At 45.5% G+C, this 23,047-nt stretch overlaps 1 protein-coding gene across 4 annotated transcripts in view; it reads right to left on the bottom strand.

Moving 5' to 3' along the window:
• Positions 1 to 797: 797 nt before the first annotated feature.
• The window catches only part of LOC147736741 (uncharacterized), a 252,304-nt gene continuing 230,054 nt past the window's right edge, over positions 798 to 23,047 (bottom strand). For 3 of the 4 annotated variants that reach the window (XM_086953456.1, XM_086953455.1, XM_086953457.1), the window contains exons 6-8: positions 21,961 to 22,030; positions 21,739 to 21,854; positions 798 to 4,823 (exon numbers count right to left, since the gene is read on the bottom strand). In XM_086953456.1, the coding sequence (XP_086809582.1) occupies positions 2,361 to 3,638 (1,278 nt within the window). In that variant the 5' untranslated portion in view covers positions 3,639 to 4,823; positions 21,739 to 21,854; positions 21,961 to 22,030 and the 3' untranslated portion in view covers positions 798 to 2,360. Of the gene's footprint in view, positions 4,824 to 6,191; positions 6,239 to 21,738; positions 21,855 to 21,960; positions 22,031 to 23,047 lie in introns of those variants that run through there. The other variant, XM_086953458.1, reaches the window with a different exon arrangement.

Here is a 23,047-nt window from a genome sequence, read left to right as displayed (position 1 = left end):
CTCGTTCCATCTTAATCATCTTAAACTTAATCCCCAAAAAACTGAAATCATCCTTTTCATTCCCAAAAATAGTTCCCTGCCTATTCAACTCTGGATCAACGACATAAAAGCACTCAACTGCACACTCTCCACCTCTCACTCTGTCAAATCCTTGGGCATCAGCATTGATAAAAATCTTACTCTCATCCCTCACATTAAAAACGCTGGAAAAGGCGCTCTCTTCTCCCTTCTCCACCTAAAAAAAAAAATCAAACCTTTCATTCCAGCGGATGACTTCAAAATTGTTGTCCAGTCTCTTGTACTTTCCCAAATTGACTAAGGCAATGCCACCCTTGTAGGCACCCCAAAAGTCCACCTTGCCCCAATTAAATCTGTCCTCAACCTGGCCGCCAGACTTATCTCTAATTGTAAACGAGTTGATCACATTTCTCGTATCCTCAAAAACCTTAACTGGCTCCCAATCGAAGGTAGATCTACCTTCAAAATGGCTTGTATTACTCACAAAGCCCTTCACCAAAACACCCCCTCCTACCTCTCAGACAAACTACAAAAAGCTGGTTGCTCCAGGTCCTTGAGAAGCACTAATGCCCTTGTCCTCATCCCCCCGAGCCTCAAATGTAAAAAGACACAATGATGTGCTTTCTCTGGTAATGCCCCGACGATCTGGAACTCTCTCCCCAAAGATCTCCGCTGCAACCCATCCTCTCTCTTCAAAAAAAGACTCGAGGAGCTTCTTCTCAACAAGTATTGGTGTACCCAACATCTCTATAGTGATGTATTCCTCTGTTTTTAATTCTCATCAACCCACCCCTTCTTTCTTACTTTCCTTTGCTCCCCCTCTCCTTCTAACCCTCTCTATCCCATCTTTCTTCCTTTCCCCTTCTCCCTCATTCATACCTAATTACTCTCTTTCCTCAATTCCCTCGTCTTTCTGACAGACAGTTTTTCTTATTGTGAGTTGTTTTTTGCTTCTTGATGTTTATATGCCTGTAAAGCGCTCTGATACTCCTGGGTCCAGTACCGCTATATAAAACGTTTGAAAATAAAAAATAAAATAAATAAAAATATGGAGACCTACGACAAAGGCACTCCTGCTGCAGCTCCCTGGTGAGGCCCATTAAGGCTGTAAATCGTTTGAGGTGACATGCGTTCCAGATCATAGGGGCGTGGCCTTCAAGTTAAGGATTAACTTGACCTTGTGGGTTGATGCCCTGCTTTATTAACACACAGAGAGCATAACACACTGAATGGAATGAGGCCACAAATAGTCACTAAAGAATAAGGTTAATTAAAGCACTTCCATCCTTAGCTGTGTCCTTCTCTCAGTAGAGAGTTTGTCGGACAATCAATGGATCGATGTCTTTGTGGCCTCTTCACGTGAATGTTCTGCAATACTGAAACCTCCTCTTCAGGGTTGACACGGGGCACATTATACTCTCCCATACTGACTCTCTCATGTACTGAGGTTGAATTTATAACTGAAGTTTTTGTCACATTGAGGGCACTGATAATTTTCTTTCTCATTGTAGGTTCTTGTATTTTCAATCGTATTGAATCTCCAGCTGACACTTCCCAGGCATAAGGTTTTTGACCAGTGTGAGTTCTCTCATGTTCTGTGAGATGACCTTTCTGACTGAAGCTTTTCTGGCATTCAGAGCACGGATAAGCGTTTTCAGCAGGGTGAGTTCTCTCATGTTGAGCAAGACTAGATTTTCAGATGAAGTTTTTCTGACATTCAGTGCACAGATATGGTTTTAGCCCAGTGTGAGTCTGCTCATGTTGAATGAGATCTGATTTCTGCCTGTTGCTTTTCTGGCACTCTGAGCACTGAAGAATTTAGCCCAGTGTGGATTCTCTTATGTTTAATTAGACTGGTCTGATGACTGTTGCTTTTTTGGCACTCTGAGCACTGATAAAGTTTGTACCCAGTGTGTGCTATCTTATGCGCAGCAAGATTACTTTTCTGACTGAAGCTTTTCTGGCACTCTGAGCACTGATAACAATTTAGCCCAGTGTGGATTCTCTCATGTCTAATGAGACTGGCCTGATGACTGTAGCTTTTTTGGCACTCTGAGCACTGATAATGTTTGTACCCAGTGTGTGTTATCTTATGCGCAGCAAGATTACCTTTCTGGCTGAAGCTTTTCTGGCATTCAGTGCACTGATAAGGTTTTTGACCAGTGTGGATTTCCTCATGTTTAATGAGATAGGGCTTACAACTGAAGCTTTTTTGGCACTCTGAGCACTAATAAGGTTTGTACCCAGGGTGTGTCATTTTATGTCGAGTGAGATCACTTCTCCTACTGAAGCTTTTCTGGCATTCAGTGCACAGATATGGTTTTAGCCCAGTGTGAGTCTGCTCATGTTGAATGAGATCCGATTTCTGCCTGTTGCTTTTCTGACACTCTAAGCACTGAAGAATTTAGCCCAGTGTGGATTCTCTTATGTTTAATGAGACTGGTCTGATGACTGTAGCTTTTTTGGCACTCTGAGCACTGATAAAGTTTGTACCCAGTGTGTGCTATCTTATGCGCAGCAAGATTACTTTTCTGACTGAAGCTTTTCTGGCACTCTGAGCACTGATAAAAATGCCCAGTGTGGATTCTCTCATGTCTAATGAGACTGTTCTGATGACTGTAGCTTTTTTGGCACTCTGAGCACTGATAATGTTTGTACCCAGTGTGTGTTATCTTATGCGCAGCAAGATTACCTTTCTGGCTGAAGCTTTTCTGGCATTCAGTGCACTGATAAGGTTTTAGCCCAGTGTGTGTTCTTTCATGTTGAATGAGACCATCTTTCTTACTAAAGCTTTTTTGGCACTCTGAGCACTGATAAGGCTTTTCCCCAGTGTGGATTCTCTCATGTCGAACAAGACTGCCCTTACAATTGAAGCTTTTCTTACATTCAGAGCACTGATAAGGCTTTTGCCCCGTGTGGATTCTCTCATGTCGAGTGAGATTGGTCTTGTAAATAAAGCTTTTTTGGCACTCAGAGCACTGATAAGGCTTTTGCCCTGTGTGGATTCTCTTGTGCACTGTTAGAAGCCAGTTGTGCTTGAAGGTTTCCTGACATACAGAGCACTTATACGGTCTTTCTCCAGTGTGAGTTCTCTCGTGTTGAGTGAGACCATTCTTTTGACTGAAGCTTTTCGGGCATTCAGAACACTGATACGGTTTTTGTCCAGTGTGAGTTCTCTCATGATTAGTGAGACTAAATTTAGTTTGGAAGCTTTTCTGGCATTCAGAGCAATGAAACCGTTTGTGTCCAGTATGGATTCTTTCATGTTGAATTAAACACGCTCTCTGGCTGAAGCTTTTCTGGCATTCATTGCATTTATAAGGTCTTTCCCCAGTGTGGCGTCTCACATGTATAATGAGAGAGGTTTGAGAACGAAAGTTTTTCTGGCACTCTGAGCACTGAAAAGGTTTGCGCCCAGTGTGGATTGTCACATGTTTAGTGAGAGAGGATTTGTGAGTGAAGCCTTTCTGGCATTCAGGACACTGATAAGGTTTTTGTCCAGTGTGAGTTCTCTTTTGTTTAGTGAGGTGGGATTGAGAACTAAAGCTGTTCTCACATCCATTACTCTTAATCGAGTTATGTGAATCTTCATGTTGGGTTTGCTCCTGGGCACCGGCCATGTTAAGACTGAATCGGATTCCAGAGTCTGTACTTGTTTATCTTATACTCAGCATTAACTTCTAAAATAAACTGCAGATGTTCTTCTTAATATTTGTGTTTAACCAATTATAGCTTTTATCTGGATGATATTTTCCTACTTTTAAAGGCAGTCTGTCTAATCTGTTTGATAAACTTTCCCTGCGTAGCCCCTTGTATTTAGTGAGATGGATTCAACTTCTCCAAGTTATGCCTGGGTGAGTTCTCTCATGTTGAATTAAACTCTGTTTATCAGATTTGATTTAGGAGTTTCAAAAGCCTGGATAAGGTATTTGGGGTTTAGTGTTTGCAGTTAAAGTGTATTTGTTTGTACAAGTAATGACAGGTGATTAGGGCATGCCAGGGTGGTTTTATGAATTAGTAATACAGAGCACCGCCCTCTTTTAAACTTTGTGCCAGGACATGCATTGTCGCTGTATGGCTAAGGCAGGTACATGATCGACTCTGGCGGTCCGAGCCACTTTGAAACTACTCTGATCAACCCAAGAGACAGAGTTGGTGGGGATAATGTTTCGATATTGGAAATGATAATCCAGCATATTTGCTGTATTGAGAAAGACCATTTACAATTCGTTTTTTGGAAACAATGTCTTCTCAATACAAATCCCAGGAGACATAGACACAAGTTTGCACTCTTAAACCCTGGTTATTAGTCTTTCGGACAATTCTGTCACATCATGTCTACGTATACTATTTTTTGGGAGGGGTTTGCGTCTTCAAAGCATTTCTCATAAACTATCAGACAGAATTTACAACACTGATTATTCTCAATTGTACTGCAAGGGTATCAATTACAGCCAATGTTCTTTGTTCAACCAATCTTGAGATGTTTCTAAGTAAAAATGTTTTTACTATTATTAGATGCAGACTTTCAATTAACTCTTGCGTTCCATTTATATTCCAGAGGCTCCTCAATCTCAGTAACTGACTCTTCGTAAACATTAACAGGGTTTTTCTTTAAATATTTGACAACTTTCACATTCAGCAGTTTCTTCTGCTCCAAATTCATCACCATTCCTGGCACTTAAAATATGTTTCTCCTTTGAGCTCGAGAATGTTTAACTTTCCTTAAATGAATCCTTTTCATTATGTTTCATGGTGTTTCACTAAATTAATACCTTCTTTTGTCTGATTCATGCTTCAGTCACCTGTAAAAATGGAGATCGAGATTGTAAATGAACACAAATGAAAAATAATTGTGACTTCATACTTTGCAGAAAGAAATCATTCACAGAAACAAGAGAGAAAATAAGTTTGAGTTGCATTTCTGACAGTGGTGAAACAGCTCTGGGACACTGTGTAGAAAGGGAGCTTGGAACCACTGGAATTCAAGGATGTGAGAGCAAAATAAGTGAATATTTAAAATAAATAACACATTACTCACACATTGTAACACAGATTCTCAGAAGCAGCCAACACCATCAATTTACACTTTCTGGTTCTAAGTGTTTTTTTAAAGTGTGTTTAAAGATCTTGAAGGCCGCACTGAGTATGTGGATGTAGGTGAGGAAAACACTGAGAGTTTCATATTTTTCGATTTGGGCACCAATTTGGGATTCCCCAGGGACCCCAGAATGTCTGAGGAATCAACTCAGTCAGCCCTTGAAATTAGGGGGCATCTACTATTGGGCTGATCTCAAGGAGGGCACAAACATGATGAGCTGGGAAGCCATAAATAACTTGACAAAGGGGCAGTTAACGAGGTTTAAATATTACCAATTGAGTTCCTGGTGGGTGACAAGACAGGGTGGAGGAAGAAGTGACAAAATTCAGTCAGGTGACGAGAACAGACCAGTGGAAAAAGAAATGTCATTTTGGTATTGGGCTTTCTTGGAAACGGATACGTAGTTTGAAACCAAAATTATAAAACTATGGAGTCAGAAGATGCGTGAGGGTGATTCGAAGCAAATGTGGTGTGATTCTTATGATATCTTACGAACAGTAGTAACATTTAAATGCAACCACCTATTCACCACCTATATTATAGTATATTGGTCACCTGCAAAGCTGTCTAGGATTTCCAGAAATGTATATAACTGCCCAAGATGTAGGTTGACAGCGGCAGATGACATGCATCTATTCATGCTATGTCCAAAAATATCATCTTATTGGAACTCAGTCTGTGATTTCATAGGGGAGATTATCGGCACACAGATCATAGTAATCCGCGCCTAATTTTCTTTGGACAAAATTTGGAAGAAGAAGAGCAGCTTTCAGTGGTTAACTCAAAGTTTTTGTTTTATGTGAGTCTCTTGGCAAGACGGGAGATTTGTAGACTATGGAAATCTGAAAATCCACTGTTTTTTTACTGAGTGCCTTAGAAATATCATATATACCAGTGAGTCTGATATGGCATGCGAGCCAACAAGTGGCAAGAACATTTGGGCTCCGTTGGTAAGGTGGAGAGAAACGACAGTCCTATGATTAAGCCAATCCCGCTGTCTGCTACGGTATCTCCTCTTTCCTTTTTGGCGGTTCAGTGTATCAAGGAGATGGAAGTGGACACAGCAGCTCACTTGTGGGTCATTACTCTTTTTTCGGCTCATGGTCCCCCTTGTAAAACCTAGAGGGCAAAGAGTATACCCTAACAAGAATGTTGGCAGAATGAGGACACACAAAAAATACAAGAATAAAAAAAATGACACTTTCTGTGGCAACGGCTAGCATCATATTTGTAATACTTGATAATGAATTATCGGAGGCTATTTACTCCACTACACACATGGAGTGTTCATCTATTCCTTTTTCCAGTGATCTAGAAAAGGAAAATTTACTGAACAAAGGTATTGGCTTGTTGTAAGCACTACTTAAATGCCACCATATGAGGCAGTGTCCAGTTAGCTCAGTGGAATTCACAAATTAAAATTGGTGATCATAAGGACCAACTTTGTGGCCTTGAAGTCATCACACTCCTCCGACAGGACCTGGTCACTGCAACACCCGACAAATGAAAAACATCACAACTGTAAAGGAAACCAAAAAAGGACAAGAAAAGACAAACACAAAACAAGTAGAGGAACAAAAAAAAACACACTATCTTCCACTCTCAATACACGTACCTAACACGACCCCTGAAGGGGCAGAGAAGACAGAAAAGGGCTGGATGGGAGGACATAAAGAAGTGGAAGTCAGATCCAGTGCATCCTGACCTGATAAGTTTAATGTTAGATTTAAACTCTTTACACTTAAAACAATTCTAAAAAGAGATCATATAAGAAATAAAGGAAGATGAGGAGCAATTTCATAGAATAAGTGGCCAGGAACAAGATTAAAAATCATTCAAGCAAAGTATTGTTTTAAAAGTATTTTGTGTGTGAGTCTCTGAAGGAGGATGGCCGCAGCTAGTAAAAAAGTAACAAGAGCAGTCCGCTATGTTAGGGATTTTTGTCCATCAATCAAGGGATGAAGCAGTAGCCAGACTGAGGGGTTGGGGCAGAGTAGAGGACAGGTAAGTATACGGTATTGCAACAGGTTGATTCCCTTTTTTTGCTGCCGTTTTGAGGGCTTTCTCGACCTCTTGTAAATACTTGACATTTCTGGTGATTGTGCCCTGGTCTAAGGCATTGAAGCAGGACAGGCTAGTGGCCCTTCAAGTGTGCACCCTTGCTGGTTCCATCGCAGCTGTAGAAGTTTCTGCCGAATGCCTAGGGAGTCCTCACAAAAGCAGATGAGATGGACAAAATTTTCGGTGGCCTTGCCACATATCCTGCAGTTCGCTTCCTCAACCAAGGCTTGCTGTGCAGTAATGTTGGTAAATCGCTGTAGGACTTGGCCTTTTTGGCTAAAGTTCCCTAACACTTTTTGCTTTCCCCGTTGACCATTTTCCTGACATAGAGTTGCCAATGTAGATGCTTTGGGTACTTTGCCACTGCTGATAAGTGCCAAAGTACAAGTGTTCCTGTGTAAAGTGTAATGGTAATTGGTTGGCCATGATTGGTATGTTTGCCTCACTAGTAAAGGCCCTAGTGATGTGCACTGTGTGCCAGGGCTAATAATGCAAAGGTGCGGGGAAGGGAACTCAGGCCTTCAGTGTAGGGCCTGCGTGCAGTTTGCTAAGTTAGCATGTTGTCCTGACAAGTGCAACCACTTGTCAGGCCTTACTTCCCCTTTTGCATACACAGTGGGCACCCCTGTGGTAGGTCTCGGGTAACCCCTGGGCAGGGTGCAGTGTAAGTAAAAGCCAGGACATACACTGAGGGGTGTGCTATGTCCTAACAGTAAAAAACACTCCATTTCGTTTTGCATTGGTGAAAGGCCATCTTGCCCATAGGACAGAATGGGGGAGGCTGTGTATGGAAAGGGGCGACCGAATCGGTCCCCCCGAACTTATGGCCGAGTGCCTCGATCCCCCCGGGAAGCCATTTTGGGCGGGAGGCGCGTCTCAGCTGGTATGCCCGAAGCGGCGTAGCTGGGGCGCGCTCGTTCCCGCCCTAGAGTGGGCTGGCCTAGACACCGACGCAGCCAGCCACGCCCTCAGGGGCAGGCAGGGGCGGGTATACGCCCGCCCTGAAGACGGATAAAAAGGGACGCAAGACCAGAAGACATCCTCTTGTTCTTGTGCTCTGAAGCTGCACCTCCTCGCTGCACGTGAGCTCGGGACAGAACGAAGAGCCAATTTTGAGCGTTTTAATCTCTCTCTTTGTCTTTTAGATACTTCGTCGGAAGGATGCCCAAGAAAGGAGCAAAGAGAATGTCGACTGACCAATTGGTTCGGGCACTCATGAAGGACATGTCCGAAATTAAGAAGCGGTTGGCGGAGCGAGACGGCGAGGAGGGATCGGGGCGTCCACCGGCCGGAGGGAAGCCAAAGAGGCCGAGAAGGGGGCCGGTCGGGGGAGACGTCCCGGTTCCCTGTTCCTCGCTCGAGGCGCCAGCCCCGGTACCGGCCCCGGTACCGGATGAGGGGAATCCGATTCCCGTGATAGTTACCCCGACGTCTGCCGGAGATATGCCTCCCGAGTTGGCGGCACAGTTAGCAGCATGGTTGGGGGACAGTAATGGGGGCGCCATGGCTACCGAAGCGCAAGCTCTCATAAAGCAGTTGCGCGAGAAACGTGATACAGCCAAGGTGCCCGCGCCGGATGCGGCGATAGACAAGCCACGAGGGACGGAAGCAGCGTCCGGTGCAGGTAAGCGGCCATTGCCGATTGCAAGGGATGAGTCAACACCCTCTCGTAGAGAAAGATTGGGGCAACATGTTCCTTTGCCAATAAAGGAAAAGATTTGGGCGGGGGAATACGTTAACATTTTCTCCCTGCTCGTTGATCACTATGAGGTCGAAACTGTTAAGGGTCAAAAGGATCTGATGCATCCGAGTGTTTGGCGCGCAAAATGGCCGCCTTTAAAGTGAATGAAAATATTGGTAACTGGGGTAATGCTTGGGGAATTTTCACGGCAACTTTGGGGGAACGGAGGCCTGATTTGCTCCCCGAATTTCCAGTATATCAGTCACGAATTATGGGGTACTCGACATCACACCAAGGTAACCAATGGTTCTGTTATGACAACCTTTTCAGGAAAGCGATGGAGCATAACAAAAGTTTAACCTGGGATTGTTACGATGATTCTTTAACATGGAATAAGATGAAAGAGTCGGGAATGTTGAAAGTGCCATTGGTAGGGAGTGCTGTTAGTGAGTCCTCCCGCCAAAATGGGGGGACGCCCTTTCGGTCGGGTACGGGTACAGACGATTACCCGAGACCCGCCGACAATACAGGGAAGAGGGGGTTCTGTTTCAATTTCAACAGAAGCAAATGTACTAGGCCCCCGGGGTCTTGTAGGTTCAAACACGAATGTAGTGGTTGTGGGGCACCCCATCCTGAGTCCTCGTGCAGAGCCAAATCGGGTGAAAATGGGGGTAGAGGAGGCGCTAAACAGGTCTAATATAGTCCGAGGGGCGCCTTTACCAACCCCGATTGATACCCTGGCGATGATTCCCTGGCTCAGCGAATACCCAGATCGTACTTCTGCTGGGGTGCTACGAAACGGTTTTTCGTATGGTTTCCGCATCCCGGTGGGTAGCTTTCAGGGTGTCGGGTCGTGCAAAAATCAACTTTCCGTCTTGCAGCATACTACTGTAGTACAGGATAAGATCCGGAAAGAGGTTACCCGAGGTCGGGTTGCCGGCCCGTTTCCTGTCCCCCCGGTACCGAACTTTGTTTGTTCTCCTTTAGGGGTGGTCCCCAAGAAGGACCTGGGTGAGTTTCGATTGATTCACAATTTATCAGCCCCTCATGGCCTTTCTGTAAACGATGCAATTAATCCAGAAATGTGTTCGGTGCGGTACGCATCATTCGATGAGGCCGTAGCCATTTTGAATCGCCTGGGGCCCGGGACGCTGATGGCGAAATCAGATATCGAGTCAGCGTTCCGTTTGCTCCCGGTATACCCGGATGATCAACGTTTGTTGGGATTCACGTTTCAAGGTTTGTATTACATGGACAGGTGTATGCCAATGGGGTGCTCGATATCTTGTGCTTATTTCGAGAAATTCAGTAGTTTTCTGCAATGGGTTTACACGAAGAAAACAGGTTTTCGGAATGTGATGCATTACCTCGATGATTTTCTGTTCCTTGGGGCCGCTGGGGATGATGAATGTGCCCGGGCCTTGACTGAATTTTGTGTTTTAATGAATCAATTTGGCGTGCCGTTGGCACCAGGTAAAACTGTGGGTCCCACGACTTGCCTCGAGTTCCTCGGGATCGAGTTGGACTCTAGTGAGGGTTGTTTTCGTTTACCAGCTTCCAAAGTATCGAAATTCAAGACAGCCCTGCAAATGTGTATCACTGCATCTAAAGTTACGCTGCATCAATTGCAGCAATTGGTGGGGAAGTTGAATTTTGCCTTAAGGGTGATCCCGATGGCCCGCCCCTTCTCCCGTTCGATTGCACAGGCGATGGTCGGCCTAAAAGAGGGTCACCATCGCACGAGGTTATCGGCCGAGGTCCGCCAGGACATGCGTATTTGGTTAGCATTCCTGGCGGATTTCAATGGTCGAGTCGTCTGGAACAAACCGGCCTTGTCCTCTGAAGAGCTGGGTCTATGGACGGATTCAGCGGGAAGCATGGGTTTCGGCGCCATCTTCGGCACAAAATGGTCGGCACAAAAGTGGCCAACATGGTGGCACGATGAGGGGCTGACGAGTAATATTGCTTTCCTTGAGCTGTTTCCTATTTTGGTGGCCCTCAGATCCTGGCCCGATGGTTTCAAAAATCATTCTGTCATATTTTGGTCTGACAATATGACCGTTGTAGAATGCATTAATAGTCAGGCAGCACGTTGTAAAATGATTTTGAGGCTGCTTAAAGAAATTGTCTTACTGTGTATGCAACTGAACGTGGTATTCAGAGCAAAACATGTCCCGGGGGTGATGAATCAGGCTGCTGATGCACTGTCTCGTTTTCAAATGCAGGCTTTCTCGGGTTTCCTTCCCTCAGCGGACCCCGAGCCAGCACCCTTTCCCGAAGCTCTCTGGTCTCTCGGTGCCCCGAACTTCGTTACCTCGTGGGAGAGAGTCTAGCACCAAGGACGAGGAAGGCATACGAAGGGGCGTTTCGGGCTTATTTGGCCTTTTTGGGGACTGAGAGAGGGGGACTTTGGGGGCATGAGGATTGGGTAGTACATTTTCTGATGTCCTTGCGTAAGGCTGGGAAGTCGGTGGCTACAGCCCAGAGGCATCGTGCTGCCATCTCCTTTGTTGCCAGGGCTCATAATATCCAGGACCCGACAGCGTCTTTTGCTGTACAGAAAGCGCTGCGTGGGTGGCAACGCCTTGAGGGTCGCAGAGTAGATGAGAGGCGCCCGATAGGTCTGGATAGGTTGTCCCAGTTGCTGGCCACACTCCCCGACATATGCTCGTCTCAGTTCGAGGCCTGTTTGTTCCGAGCCGCCTTTATGCTTGCATTTCACGGGGCTACGAGGATAAGTGAGCTGGTGGCAAGGAGCAAGCGGGATGTGGCGGGGGGTTTGTGCCGGGAACACGTTCAGATCAGGGGTGAGACTATGACGGTATCCTTTGTCAAGTCGAAAACCGATCAAAATGGGGTGGGAGACTGCATAGTCATTCGCAGGATTCCAGGGTCCTCCATGTGTCCGGTGAGGTGTTTAGAGGATTACCTAGCACAAAGGGTGGCATCATGGGGGGGGACAATGTTGAGACACGCGGACGCCACCCCACTGACAAAGTTTCAGTTTCAGCGGGTGCTCGCGATGTCAATTGCCGCAGCAGGCTTGGACCCAGGTGAGTTCGGGACCCACTCCTTTCGGATAGGGGCTGCCACCGAAGCTGCAGCCAGGGGTCTTAATGTGGAACAAGTAAAACGAGTGGGGCGTTGGTCCTCCAATAGTTATAAGAGGTATGTGCGGTTGCACATGTTGTGAAGCTGTAACAATGTACTCACGCTTCTTGTCTTTTGTTTGGTTTTCAGTTACGCAAGCCTTCGAGGCAGGGCGGACTATGCAGTCGACCCAACACCGGGCCAGCGGTCAGACATCACCGGCTGTGAGAAAGGAGGTGTGGGTCGTGGGCCACTCATACGTGAGGCGTGCCGCAGACGTATTCAAAGCAGGTGACATGATTCACGTAGCTGGGGAATACGGGTACAGGATGTCCTTCTACGGAAGGGGCGGTCTCTGTATTGACCAGTTTCAAGCTTACTTTGAGGGTTTGTTAGGGCGGATGAGGTCACCGCCGTCAATAGTCATAGTACATTTAGGGGGCAATGATTTGGTCACCACCGGTAGACGACTTCTCCTGGAGGCAATGCTTTCCACCGTAAGTTGGTTGGCGAGGAGAGTTCCGGGGTGCATAATTGCGTGGTCTCATATGATCCCACGAAAAGTGTGGCGGGGGGCTATTTCGATCCCTGCTTTGAACCATTCTGTTAGGAAACTTAATAACAAAATGAGTAGGTTGTTCCGTTCCAGGACATTGCATTCTATCTCGCACGGTTGTATTAATGATGACAGTATGTATATGGGGGATGGTGTGCATTTGTCTCGGGTGGGAAATGAGTTACTCATAGGAGACTTCTTAGCATGGTTAAAAACGTTGGAACATGACCTTTAGCTAGGAGTTGGTGGGGGGCCCGGATAGCCGGTCAACTATCCGGGCCTGTGGCGGTAAGGTCATGATCGGTGAGCACTAATTAGTAGATCCCTATGAGTGGGCGTCACCCAACACGGATGGGAGCGCTCGGGAGAGGTGGCCATTGGCCCCTCAATGGGGAGGCGGTCCCTTCTAAGGATGGGTCGCCGGAAGTAAAGGAAAGGCGGTCAAGGCCCCTTCCTTTGTAGGAGGGGTTACAGCCCCCTCCTGGGGAATTTCCCGGGGCCAGTGACATCTGCGACGGCAGATGCGGTAAGTTGTGTGGGGTTGGGATAAGGGCCACGATACCTTCTAGATACCTCACACGAGTATTCGAACGACCTTTAACTGGCGTCGAGTTTTAGGTGCCCCCGTCAAGTCAAGGGAAATTGGTAGTAGTTGCACTTGAGGTACGCCTCCGTGCTGTCGCCCATCCCAAGTGGGAGGGGTAAGTCCGGTTAGGGATCTTGACACCGGTTATGACCTTGCTGTTGGCCCTTAAACGTTAGGTTGTACAATTTCAATATGTCAAGAAATGTTTTGTAGGTTGCTAGTTCGGCTAGGAGAACCTCTGTATTAGAGAATCTGTTAAGGTTAGCCAAACATCGCAATATGGTAATGAAATTGTACATAACATGAAACGTTTAATGTTTTAATTTTTGTTTTAATAAATACGGCCGGGATGGTCACTCCATCCCACTTCCAAAAACTTCAAGAACTGTTCCCGGTTTCACTCCTTTCGGGGATTGTGTTGAGAGGGGGTGGCGGGTATCTCGGCTATATGGAAAGGGGCGACCGAATCGGTCCCCCCGAACTTATGGCCGAGTGCCTCGATCCCCCCGGGAAGCCATTTTGGGCGGGAGGCGCGTCTCAGCTGGTATGCCCGAAGCGGCGTAGCTGGGGCGCGCTCGTTCCCGCCCTAGAGTGGGCTGGCCTAGACACCGACGCAGCCAGCCACGCCCTCAGGGGCAGGCAGGGGCGGGTATACGCCCGCCCTGAAGACGGATAAAAAGGGACGCAAGACCAGAAGACATCCTCTTGTTCTTGTGCTCTGAAGCTGCACCTCCTCGCTGCACGTGAGCTCGGGACAGAACGAAGAGCCAATTTTGACCCACCCACCAGCCCCTGAAGACAGCCAGTTGTGTATAATAAAGTTGATTAATTTTGTTTTTGTTTTCGTTTCCAGGTTGTAGTGCCATGTGATTTTGAGTTAATAAAGAATGTTCGTTTTGAGTATGTTTGCCATTAAAGATATTCAGTTAGTGTCGAATTTTGATGTATGCTCTTTCGGTCGTAGTGGCCAATGTATTCTTAGGTTAATTTGCACTGTCGTATTTATTTTGGTAGGCGGTAAGGTCATGATCGGTGAGCACTAATTAGTAGATCCCTATGAGTGGGCGTCACCCAACACGGATGGGAGCGCTCGGGAGAGGTGGCCATTGGCCCCTCAATGGGGAGGCGGTCCCTTCTAAGGATGGGTCGCCGGAAGTAAAGGAAAGGCGGTCAAGGCCCCTTCCTTTGTAGGAGGGGTTACAGCCCCCTCCTGGGGAATTTCCCGGGGCCAGTGACATCTGCGACGGCAGATGCGGTAAGTTGTGTGGGGTTGGGATAAGGGCCACGATACCTTCTAGATACCTCACACGAGTATTCGAACGACCTTTAACTGGCGTCGAGTTTTAGGTGCCCCCGTCAAGTCAAGGGAAATTGGTAGTAGTTGCACTTGAGGTACGCCTCCGTGCTGTCGCCCATCCCAAGTGGGAGGGGTAAGTCCGGTTAGGGATCTTGACACCGGTTATGACCTTGCTGTTGGCCCTTAAACGTTAGGTTGTACAATTTCAATATGTCAAGAAATGTTTTGTAGGTTGCTAGTTCGGCTAGGAGAACCTCTGTATTAGAGAATCTGTTAAGGTTAGCCAAACATCGCAATATGGTAATGAAATTGTACATAACATGAAACGTTTAATGTTTTAATTTTTGTTTTAATAAATACGGCCGGGATGGTCACTCCATCCCACTTCCAAAAACTTCAAGAACTGTTCCCGGTTTCACTCCTTTCGGGGATTGTGTTGAGAGGGGGTGGCGGGTATCTCGGCTATATTGTATTTTGTTAGCCTAGTTTCCTATAAATTTAAAATGGAAAGGTCAAGTTTAGTATGTATGAACTCACAGTGTCCTAACAGATCTTTGTTTTGTCACTGTGTTTTCAGGTTGATTCCCTTTTTTTGCTGCCGTTTTGAGGGCTTTGTCGACCTCTTGTAAATACTTGACATTTCTGGTGATTGTGCCCTGGTCTAAGGCATTGAAGCAGGACAGGCTAGTGGCCCTTCAAGTGTGCACCCTTGCTGGTTCCATCGCAGCTGTAGAAGTTTCTGCCGAATGCCTAGGGAGTCCTCACAAAAGCAGATGAGATCGACAAAATTTTCGGTGGCCTTGCCACATATCCTGCAGTTCGCTTCCTCAACCAAGGCTTGCTGTGCAGTAATGTTGGTAAATCGCTGTAGGACTTGGCCTTTTTGGCTAAAGTTCCCTAACACTTTTTGCTTTCCCCGTTGACCATTTTCCTGACATAGAGTTGCCAATGTAGATGCTTTGGGTACTTTGCCACTGCTGATAAGTGCCAAAGTACAAGTGTTCCTGTGTAAAGTGTAATGGTAATTGGTTGGCCATGATTGGTATGTTTGCCTCACTAGTAAAGGCCCTAGTGATGTGCACTGTGTGCCAGGACTAATAATGCAAAGGTGCGGGGAAGGGAACTCAGGCCTTCAGTGTAGGGCCTGCGTGCAGTTTGCTAAGTTAGCATGTTGTCCTGACAAGTGCAACCACTTGTCAGGCCTTACTTCCCCTTTTGTATACACAGTGGGCACCCCTGTGGTAGGTCTCGGGTAACCCCTGGGCAGGGTGCAGTGTAAGTAAAAGCCAGGACATACACTGAGGGGTGTGCTATGTCCTAACAGTAAAAAACACTCCATTTCGTTTTGCATTGGTGAAAGGCCATCCTGCCCATAGGACAGAATGGGGGAGGCTGTGTATTGTATTTTGTTAGCCTAGTTTCCTATAAATTTAAAATGGAAAGGTCAAGTTTAGTATGTATGAATTCACAGTGTCCTAACAGATCTTTGTTTTGTCATTGTGTTTTCAGAAGCCACTCTTTTAGAAAGTGGCTTAGTTTTGTTCTTTAAGCATTTCGGTGTGTCTCTGCTGAATGCAGATTGACTGTCTGGATCTGAGAGGAGCTGGGGGAGGTCTTGACCCAGGGAGGGGTTGAGATAGCACCAGGTCGACAGCATCTGAAGAGTAGGTGAGGAGAAGAGGTCTGGGTGGCTGCTATACAAACACTGACCCGTCTCCTGCTGAGTGATGAAGGAGCCACCCCCCAGTATCAAAGAGAAGGGTGACACTGGGTGGGAGACACCCAGAACTGATTTCGGCAGGGGTCTGAGCACAATGAGCTTCAAAGACATTTAGGGGTATAACTATGATAGCTGAGGCCCCTGAGCATTGGAATAGAAATGGATTGAGACTGAAAAGGCTTAGACCCATTTTGTGGTCCAGAGGAACCTCTGCTAAGGAAGAAGAACTGAAGAGACTGCTGCTTCGTGATCTGGGGCTGGTCTGCAGTTTGCTGTTTCAACCAAGGAAGAGGCTGCTGGGACTGTGCTTTGTGCGCCTGGGTCCCCCTGCTTGAAGAAGACTGTGCTTTGTGCTCTGTCTTGTTACCCCAAGGGCCCAAGGTGAGCTGGTTCCCTGTTTGGAAACACAGGAACATAAAAGTTTCCGGAGACGTTTCAAGTAACACAGTGGGTCTGTGTTGTGGCAGCTTGAGACCCTCCGAAGGTGTGCCCTGTGATCTTGGACACACAGAGGACAAGTGAGACTCGGATGCACTGGTCGCGTGTCGTGGTGCACCGGAGGTGCTGGTAAAGAATGCATAGTCAGAGTGCACCGGAGGAGAAGTGAGGCTCGGACACGGTGAGCGTGCCGTGGAGCGGCCGAAGGCATTGGTGAAGAGAGCCTTGATATCGGGGCACCGGAGTTGGAGTAAGTCTTAGTGAAGCAGTGTGCGTGCTTTGGTGCAACTTGGGACTGTGGAGGTGATCGGCTGAGCATCGTGTGCACCGGAAGAAAGTGAGTCTCTGCAACGCGGTGTGCGTGTCTTGGTGCCAACTGAGACCGCCTGGTGAACATGCACTCGAGTCGACATGAAGTACCATCAGCGTTGTGTGTGTGGCTTCATGCCAGAGGAGACCCGGTGGGTGCTGTGGAGAAGGTGCACCCGGAGTAACGTAATCTCAGGGGCGTAGGGTATGTGTGCCCTGCGGCTGCCTGAGACCTTCCTAACAGTCGCAACACAGCTGGCCGGGGGAGCTGAGCTGCCAGGCTGAGCCGCTGAGGCCCATTGAGAAAGTTCTACACGGAAGGACCAGTTTGCTGAAGGTGGAGAGGAGAGTGGGATTGTGCCCCCAGGTAACATGGATCACTGTCTTGGCGGGTGCGGGCTCAGAGGGACACTCTCGGTCTCTCAATCCTTCTGGCGACGTGAGCCTTTGCTTCGGCTCACATTGGGGCCCGTACTGACCGAAGGAGTGGCAGTACTGGAGCCAGAGTGAGAAGCTGTACTTTATGTCATCATTGATACGTGTGGGGGCCAACTGTTATCGAAGAGGCTTATTGTCGCAATATACATTGTCAATATGTAATGAAAAAAAGCACAGGTGCACCATAAATTACAAATGTGCGAGAACAACAAACTTATTGTAAAGGCACAAATAGTGATGTCCAGAAGTCTTGTTTGTCGGATTCATTTATTTTTCAACAGAAGAAAACGAACAGCCGACGCGACTTCTTCAGGGCAAGAATGGATTGACAAATCCTTGGCGGTGTGAGTGGTCGTGCAGTGAAGGCCGGATAGTGGAGGTCTGTTTCGCAGTCTCAAATAAAAAGTTCAAAAGTTCAAATGCAACAGCAACTGGAGGTGTGTTATATCCTGCTCTTCCTCTCTCTTTGTCCCTCCTTAGTGTTAGTGTCTGCTTGTCTATGTCATGTCTCTGTGATGTCATCCATGATTCTACCTGTTGCTATTCAAGGGATTTATCAGTTACCTGGAGGCTGAGCAGGAAGTTATCTGTTCCCGGTGGGGTTTCTTACCATATTACATTCCTACCTGAATGCTGTACCTTCTATCTAATCTCAAGAATAAATATCCTACATGTACATTACAACAAGGACCCTTCATCTTTATTTTACTGAATTTAACACTGGCGACGAGGGTGGGATCATCATTGCAACCAAAGACAAGAAGAGAAACGTTTAAAATTACTTTCCTGCGTCTGGGTGCCCCACCGGTGTCTGGTTCCAACGGACAGTCTCAACCCAGAGCATTGGAATAACCTTTGCTGAAGTAATACTACTACTAAATCATCTGGCACTAGAAAAAACGTAAAGGACTCCCTGTTTTCATCTAGTGAGTCAGCGTTTTACGTGAGTAACGTGGCTGCTGCTGTCTGTCCTAGGTGTGCCTGTGCTACTTCTGCAAACTCCTGTTTAAATGAAAGTGTGCCTGTGCTATTTCTGAAATCTGCTGTTTAAAAGATTGTCAGCTCACTTTGTGACTTCAGTTTATTGCCTGCGCAACTTGTGCCAACCTGCTGTTTAAAGGTCTCCTGTTTACAAAAGCTCTACTAACTGGGACCGTTACAACCTGCAATTAAAATTAAAGTCTGCCTGCATCAATCTGTGTGAACTCCATGTTTCGGTACCTTGGAGGTTGTGCACTAGCAGTTTAAGTGAAGAGACGGTTATTCTACTTGTTATTTGGCTTGCCGTGTGGCCTACGCTGAGACCTGATGCCTATTTCTGCCAACCACGTCCTGAGCATACTCTGCAAACTGGGCTGGAATTCACATGCCAGCGCTTGGCTCTACACTATTTGGGAGTCTGTCTACATGCCTGACTTCGAGAATTGGAACTTGATCTGCACACCATTAATTTCTGACATTACACTACGTTTGGATCTGTAACCCGGGTGAGAGATCGCTCACCGGTGTTTGCAGTTTCATGATTTATTTATTTATTTATTTCCCTTGAAAAAAAAATTGTGTTCTCCAACAAGGTACTGTTTGATTTTCTTTACATTTTCCCATGGACATTTCTACAGAGCTGTTTGTGTCTCCCTTCATTCAAATGACAACGGTGACTACTTTTATTATTTTGATTTGTTATGTTTAAGATGTTGTGAACAATTTTGCATATTTCCTAATTTATGCAATGTGTAGTTTGCGCTGTAATTTACCCTTGAGTGCATTTCTTCTAAGTACTGTGGTGTGCTAAATATCTATTTATATGCTCAATGCTTAGAACTCTGTTTCTAGGTTATGTATGTATGCTGTTACATGTTCTTTTCTGTGTGGATTTGCAAGTGATACATTTTGAAATAATTTATTCTATTATTGCCTACTTTACTGGAGCCACGTTTGTGCTCAACCTTTGTTGAGGTGCTCATTTGCTTTCATTTTGGTGATGATTTGTAGGCGTTATGCTTATTGGGGTCATTTATGTGCTCAACTATGTTGAGGTGCTCCAATTTGTTTTCATTCTTAGTGATGATGAGCTAGAGTGATGCTCAATTTTGATGTTTATTTCTGTTATGAACCACTTTAAAGTGCTCTATTGTTAGAGGTGTTCATGTGCTTGCTATTAGAAGCCATAGGGGCTCAATTTTATTGTCATTTCAGATGAACCACTTATAGTGCTCTATGGTTAGAGGAGTTCATCTATTTACTGTCAGGAGCCACAGGGCTCTGTTTTATTGCTGATTTTCTGTTACCTACTGTAAGGAGCTGCATGGGCTTACTTTTATTCTATTGATAGAGAAGTTGTGCATGTTCTGTGAAGAGCCGTTTTGTCATGAACCACTTTTACTGTGCTCTATGTTTAGAGGAGTTCATGTATTTACTTTGAGAAGTTGGGCTCATTTTTATTGTGCTTTATTTTAGAGGAATAGAAAATATTCGAATTTGAGGAGTTGATATTTCAGTTTCTATCTACGGTACTGAGCCATACTGTACCTTTGCTCATTTGTATTGAGATGTTCAGTTTTCATTTCATTTAAGCTTACATTCTTTTGTTAGCTTACGGTGCTTGTACAACCTTTGTGTCTGCTCCCCTTTGATACTCTTATTTCCATCATGTTGAAGAGGGTGTTTATTTCTTGTGCATTTATGTTCTTTCTTTCTCCTGCCTTTCTGCTTCTGCCTTCTTCTGTTTCATTGTATTCATTTTTTCAATTGAAGGGGGGAGGTGTGTTATATCCTGCTCTTCCTCTCTCTTTGTGCTCTTCCTCTCTCTTTGTCCCTCCTTAGTGTTAGTGTCTGCTTGTCTATGTCATGTCTCTGTGATGTCATCCAGGATTCTACCTGTTGCTGTTCAAGGGATTTATCAGTTACCTGGAGGCTGAGCAGGAAGTTATCTGCTCCCGGTGGGGTTTCTTACCATATTACATTCCTACCTGAATGCTGTACCTTCTATCTAATCTCAAGAATAAATATCCTACATGTACATTACAACAAGGACCCTTCATCTTTATTTTACTGAATTTAACAAGGTCTTTATATTATTTCTATTATTTCTATTCTCCAGAATGAGTATACAGCTGGGCTTGAAATTTCACTAAATTTTGTTGTCAGTAATGAGGCAAAGTCACTTATGTTCTGGATAGAGGTCCATCAGGTGCTATACGTACTGAGGGTGCACGGCGTCTGGGCTCCGAATGTTAGTGATTACTTTCCTCGCGAAATTTGGTCGAGGAGTAAGGAGACACCTTGAGATACATTCCCATTTGCTATTTGAAGGCTTCATTGTATAAGTCCAGATTAAGGTGCACAACCTATGGATGGTGCACCTCGGTAATACTTAGATAAAATATTTCTTTTTTATCCTCCGTTTTAGTGCTTCCCCCTGGTACTGCTGAGGTTTCAGATTGTATAGCTGTTTAGCACCAGCCATCAATGTGACCTTTTAGCTAAAATAGCCCTGTCTTCAACTGATGCTAGGATTTTGAAAGATTTTATTGCTGTTTTCCTAAATTGATCGTGGCTAACAGATATTGACCATGTTTCCACCAGGCTTAGTTGCTCGACAGTGTCACTGAGATGTTTACACAACAGCAAGCGTGGCTTCTTTCATATTTCGTCCCACATGAAGCAATTGATGGAATTTACCTTAGAGTGTTTTAGTTTGTGACAGAAGATGACAAAGGATGCCATTCTTGAGTTCGACTGCTTTCTTAGCCAAAATTCTAGCCTGATTTGAGCTGCGGGCAACTGCGAGGAAGCTGAAAGATTTGCCTGTATATACAGGTGACTGTTATCGAGGACCATGGGGTCTCTCCCTCTAAGTGAGTCGCTGCCATAGGCCAGAGTGAGCACTACCCACAGAGAGGGAATAGAGAAAGAAAAAACAGGGGAAAAGGAAACTGAGGCTGCTTTGAAACATTGCAAACAGTAGGAGATGATGGACGGAGCGCTGAAACTTTTCAGACACTCACCACCGGTCACAGATCTGGGTTAAATCCATCATCGGTCTTTAGCTCACTTCGCCACCCCAGTTCACAATAATTACCTGACAGTTATTATTTTTCTTCTTCCAAGGGTGTTAGCTGTGTGTCAGAACCCAACAAACCCAGGTGGCGTCAATTATACACAAGAGGCCTTGGGGCAGTAGAATTAGACCGGCTACGGGTTCCTGGTCCGATCTGACGCGAAATCGGCATTCCAAGATGACCGCCGATTTCGCGCTCAGCTCTGCGGTCTAGTTGTTGATCAGATTATCCCTTGAGGCTCAGGTGAGGCGCGCACTAGATGAAAGCTGAGCACTTCACCGAGGATTCGAGCCTGTGAAGAAGCGTTGTTTCAGAGCGGAGATTATCCAGTCAAAGAAGTGCCTTAGTTTAGTTATTTTAGTCAGTTTTGAGTGAAGGTTACCTGAGTCACAAACACATTATCGAAGGAGCAGCTAAAAATCGAGTGTAGTCAAAATTCGGAGACACCCGTTTCAGAGAGGAGAAACGTCGAGGTCCAGCGGCTGACAGTTCGAGCACCTGTTGTGAGGAAAGACAATAGAACCAAAGCTAAGTGACATAAAGGAACATGATATAGTTACTTACAGTCAATGTAAATTGTGTGAAACCTTAAATCAATACTTACCTTGATGTAGATGAGAATAAAACTTCTGAGTAGTGCAAAAGGAATAAGGTGAATACCAGTTGAGAATAACCTTAAAAATAAACAGGAAAATAATTATATTAATTAAAGAATGCAGAATACGGTCACCATCTAAGTAGCCAAACAACAATTCAACAAAAACCCAAATGAAGAATACAACAACACCAGTCAGATAACTGAATAAGTGAGTATAGAAAATTATAGACACAATAGAAGTTCAGGGTTCCAGTAAGAGTGTTTATTAATTTAAGTCTAATTTGAATATACAGGAGTTATCAGACTAAGAAGAGAGAGTCATTAGGAAGATAACAGACCATACAGAATCCACACCAAGAAGCCATTAACGAAGTGGAATATAATTAGTTCAAACCAGTACCTAATGCAAGCAGCAGAAGAGAGGCTAGTTCTTGGAGGCAAATGGTAGGTGCAATAAGAGAATAGGCAATAATTTAGGAGAGTGTTAGAGTAGGAAGTAAACAGATAATATTATAATCTTTTTTCCCATAGGTTCAAAATACTTAACAGTCTACAGGACGGACTGGGCGAATGGAACCAGCCCAGATAGTCTCTTCTCCATTTGTTATTTTATCCAATATCCCCCTTCCCCCCCCCAAGACCCAAGATAATAATTTAGACTCTCGTGAAAATCGAGCTCTGGGTTGTTGTCAGGTGGGATTTGGGACAAGGCATCTGTGTTCCTGTGCGGCAAAACATAACAGAGTTTTCTCAGATCTGACAGAGTGAAGTGCCCAAGTTGCACTTAGCACCCGAACAGAGATGGCAGAAGGATTAGATTTACAAGGTTTAGGAGCAATTCTAGACACCATTCAAAAGGAGTTAAGCGCAGTCAGAGAGGAAAATCAAAACCTTAGGTCGGAGATAGTAATTTCCAGAAAAGAAACTGCCGAACTGGCACAAAGGTTTAGACAACCTTTTAGTCCAGGACAAGCACAAGGTTCCTTATCAGAGTGTTCAAATAGGATGACAACTCAAATAATCCACTCGTTGTCCCCAGTCATTCCTTTAGCCGCTCTAGAACGCTCCAGAACGATTTAGCGGAGACTCACAA

Source organism: Lissotriton vulgaris, chromosome 1_2, assembly GCF_964263255.1.
Source record: "Lissotriton vulgaris chromosome 1_2, aLisVul1.2, whole genome shotgun sequence".
Lineage (NCBI taxonomy): Eukaryota > Metazoa > Chordata > Amphibia > Caudata > Salamandridae > Lissotriton > Lissotriton vulgaris.
Note: the sequence above shows the minus strand (reverse complement) of the source record. Positions and strands in the feature narration are given on the sequence as shown.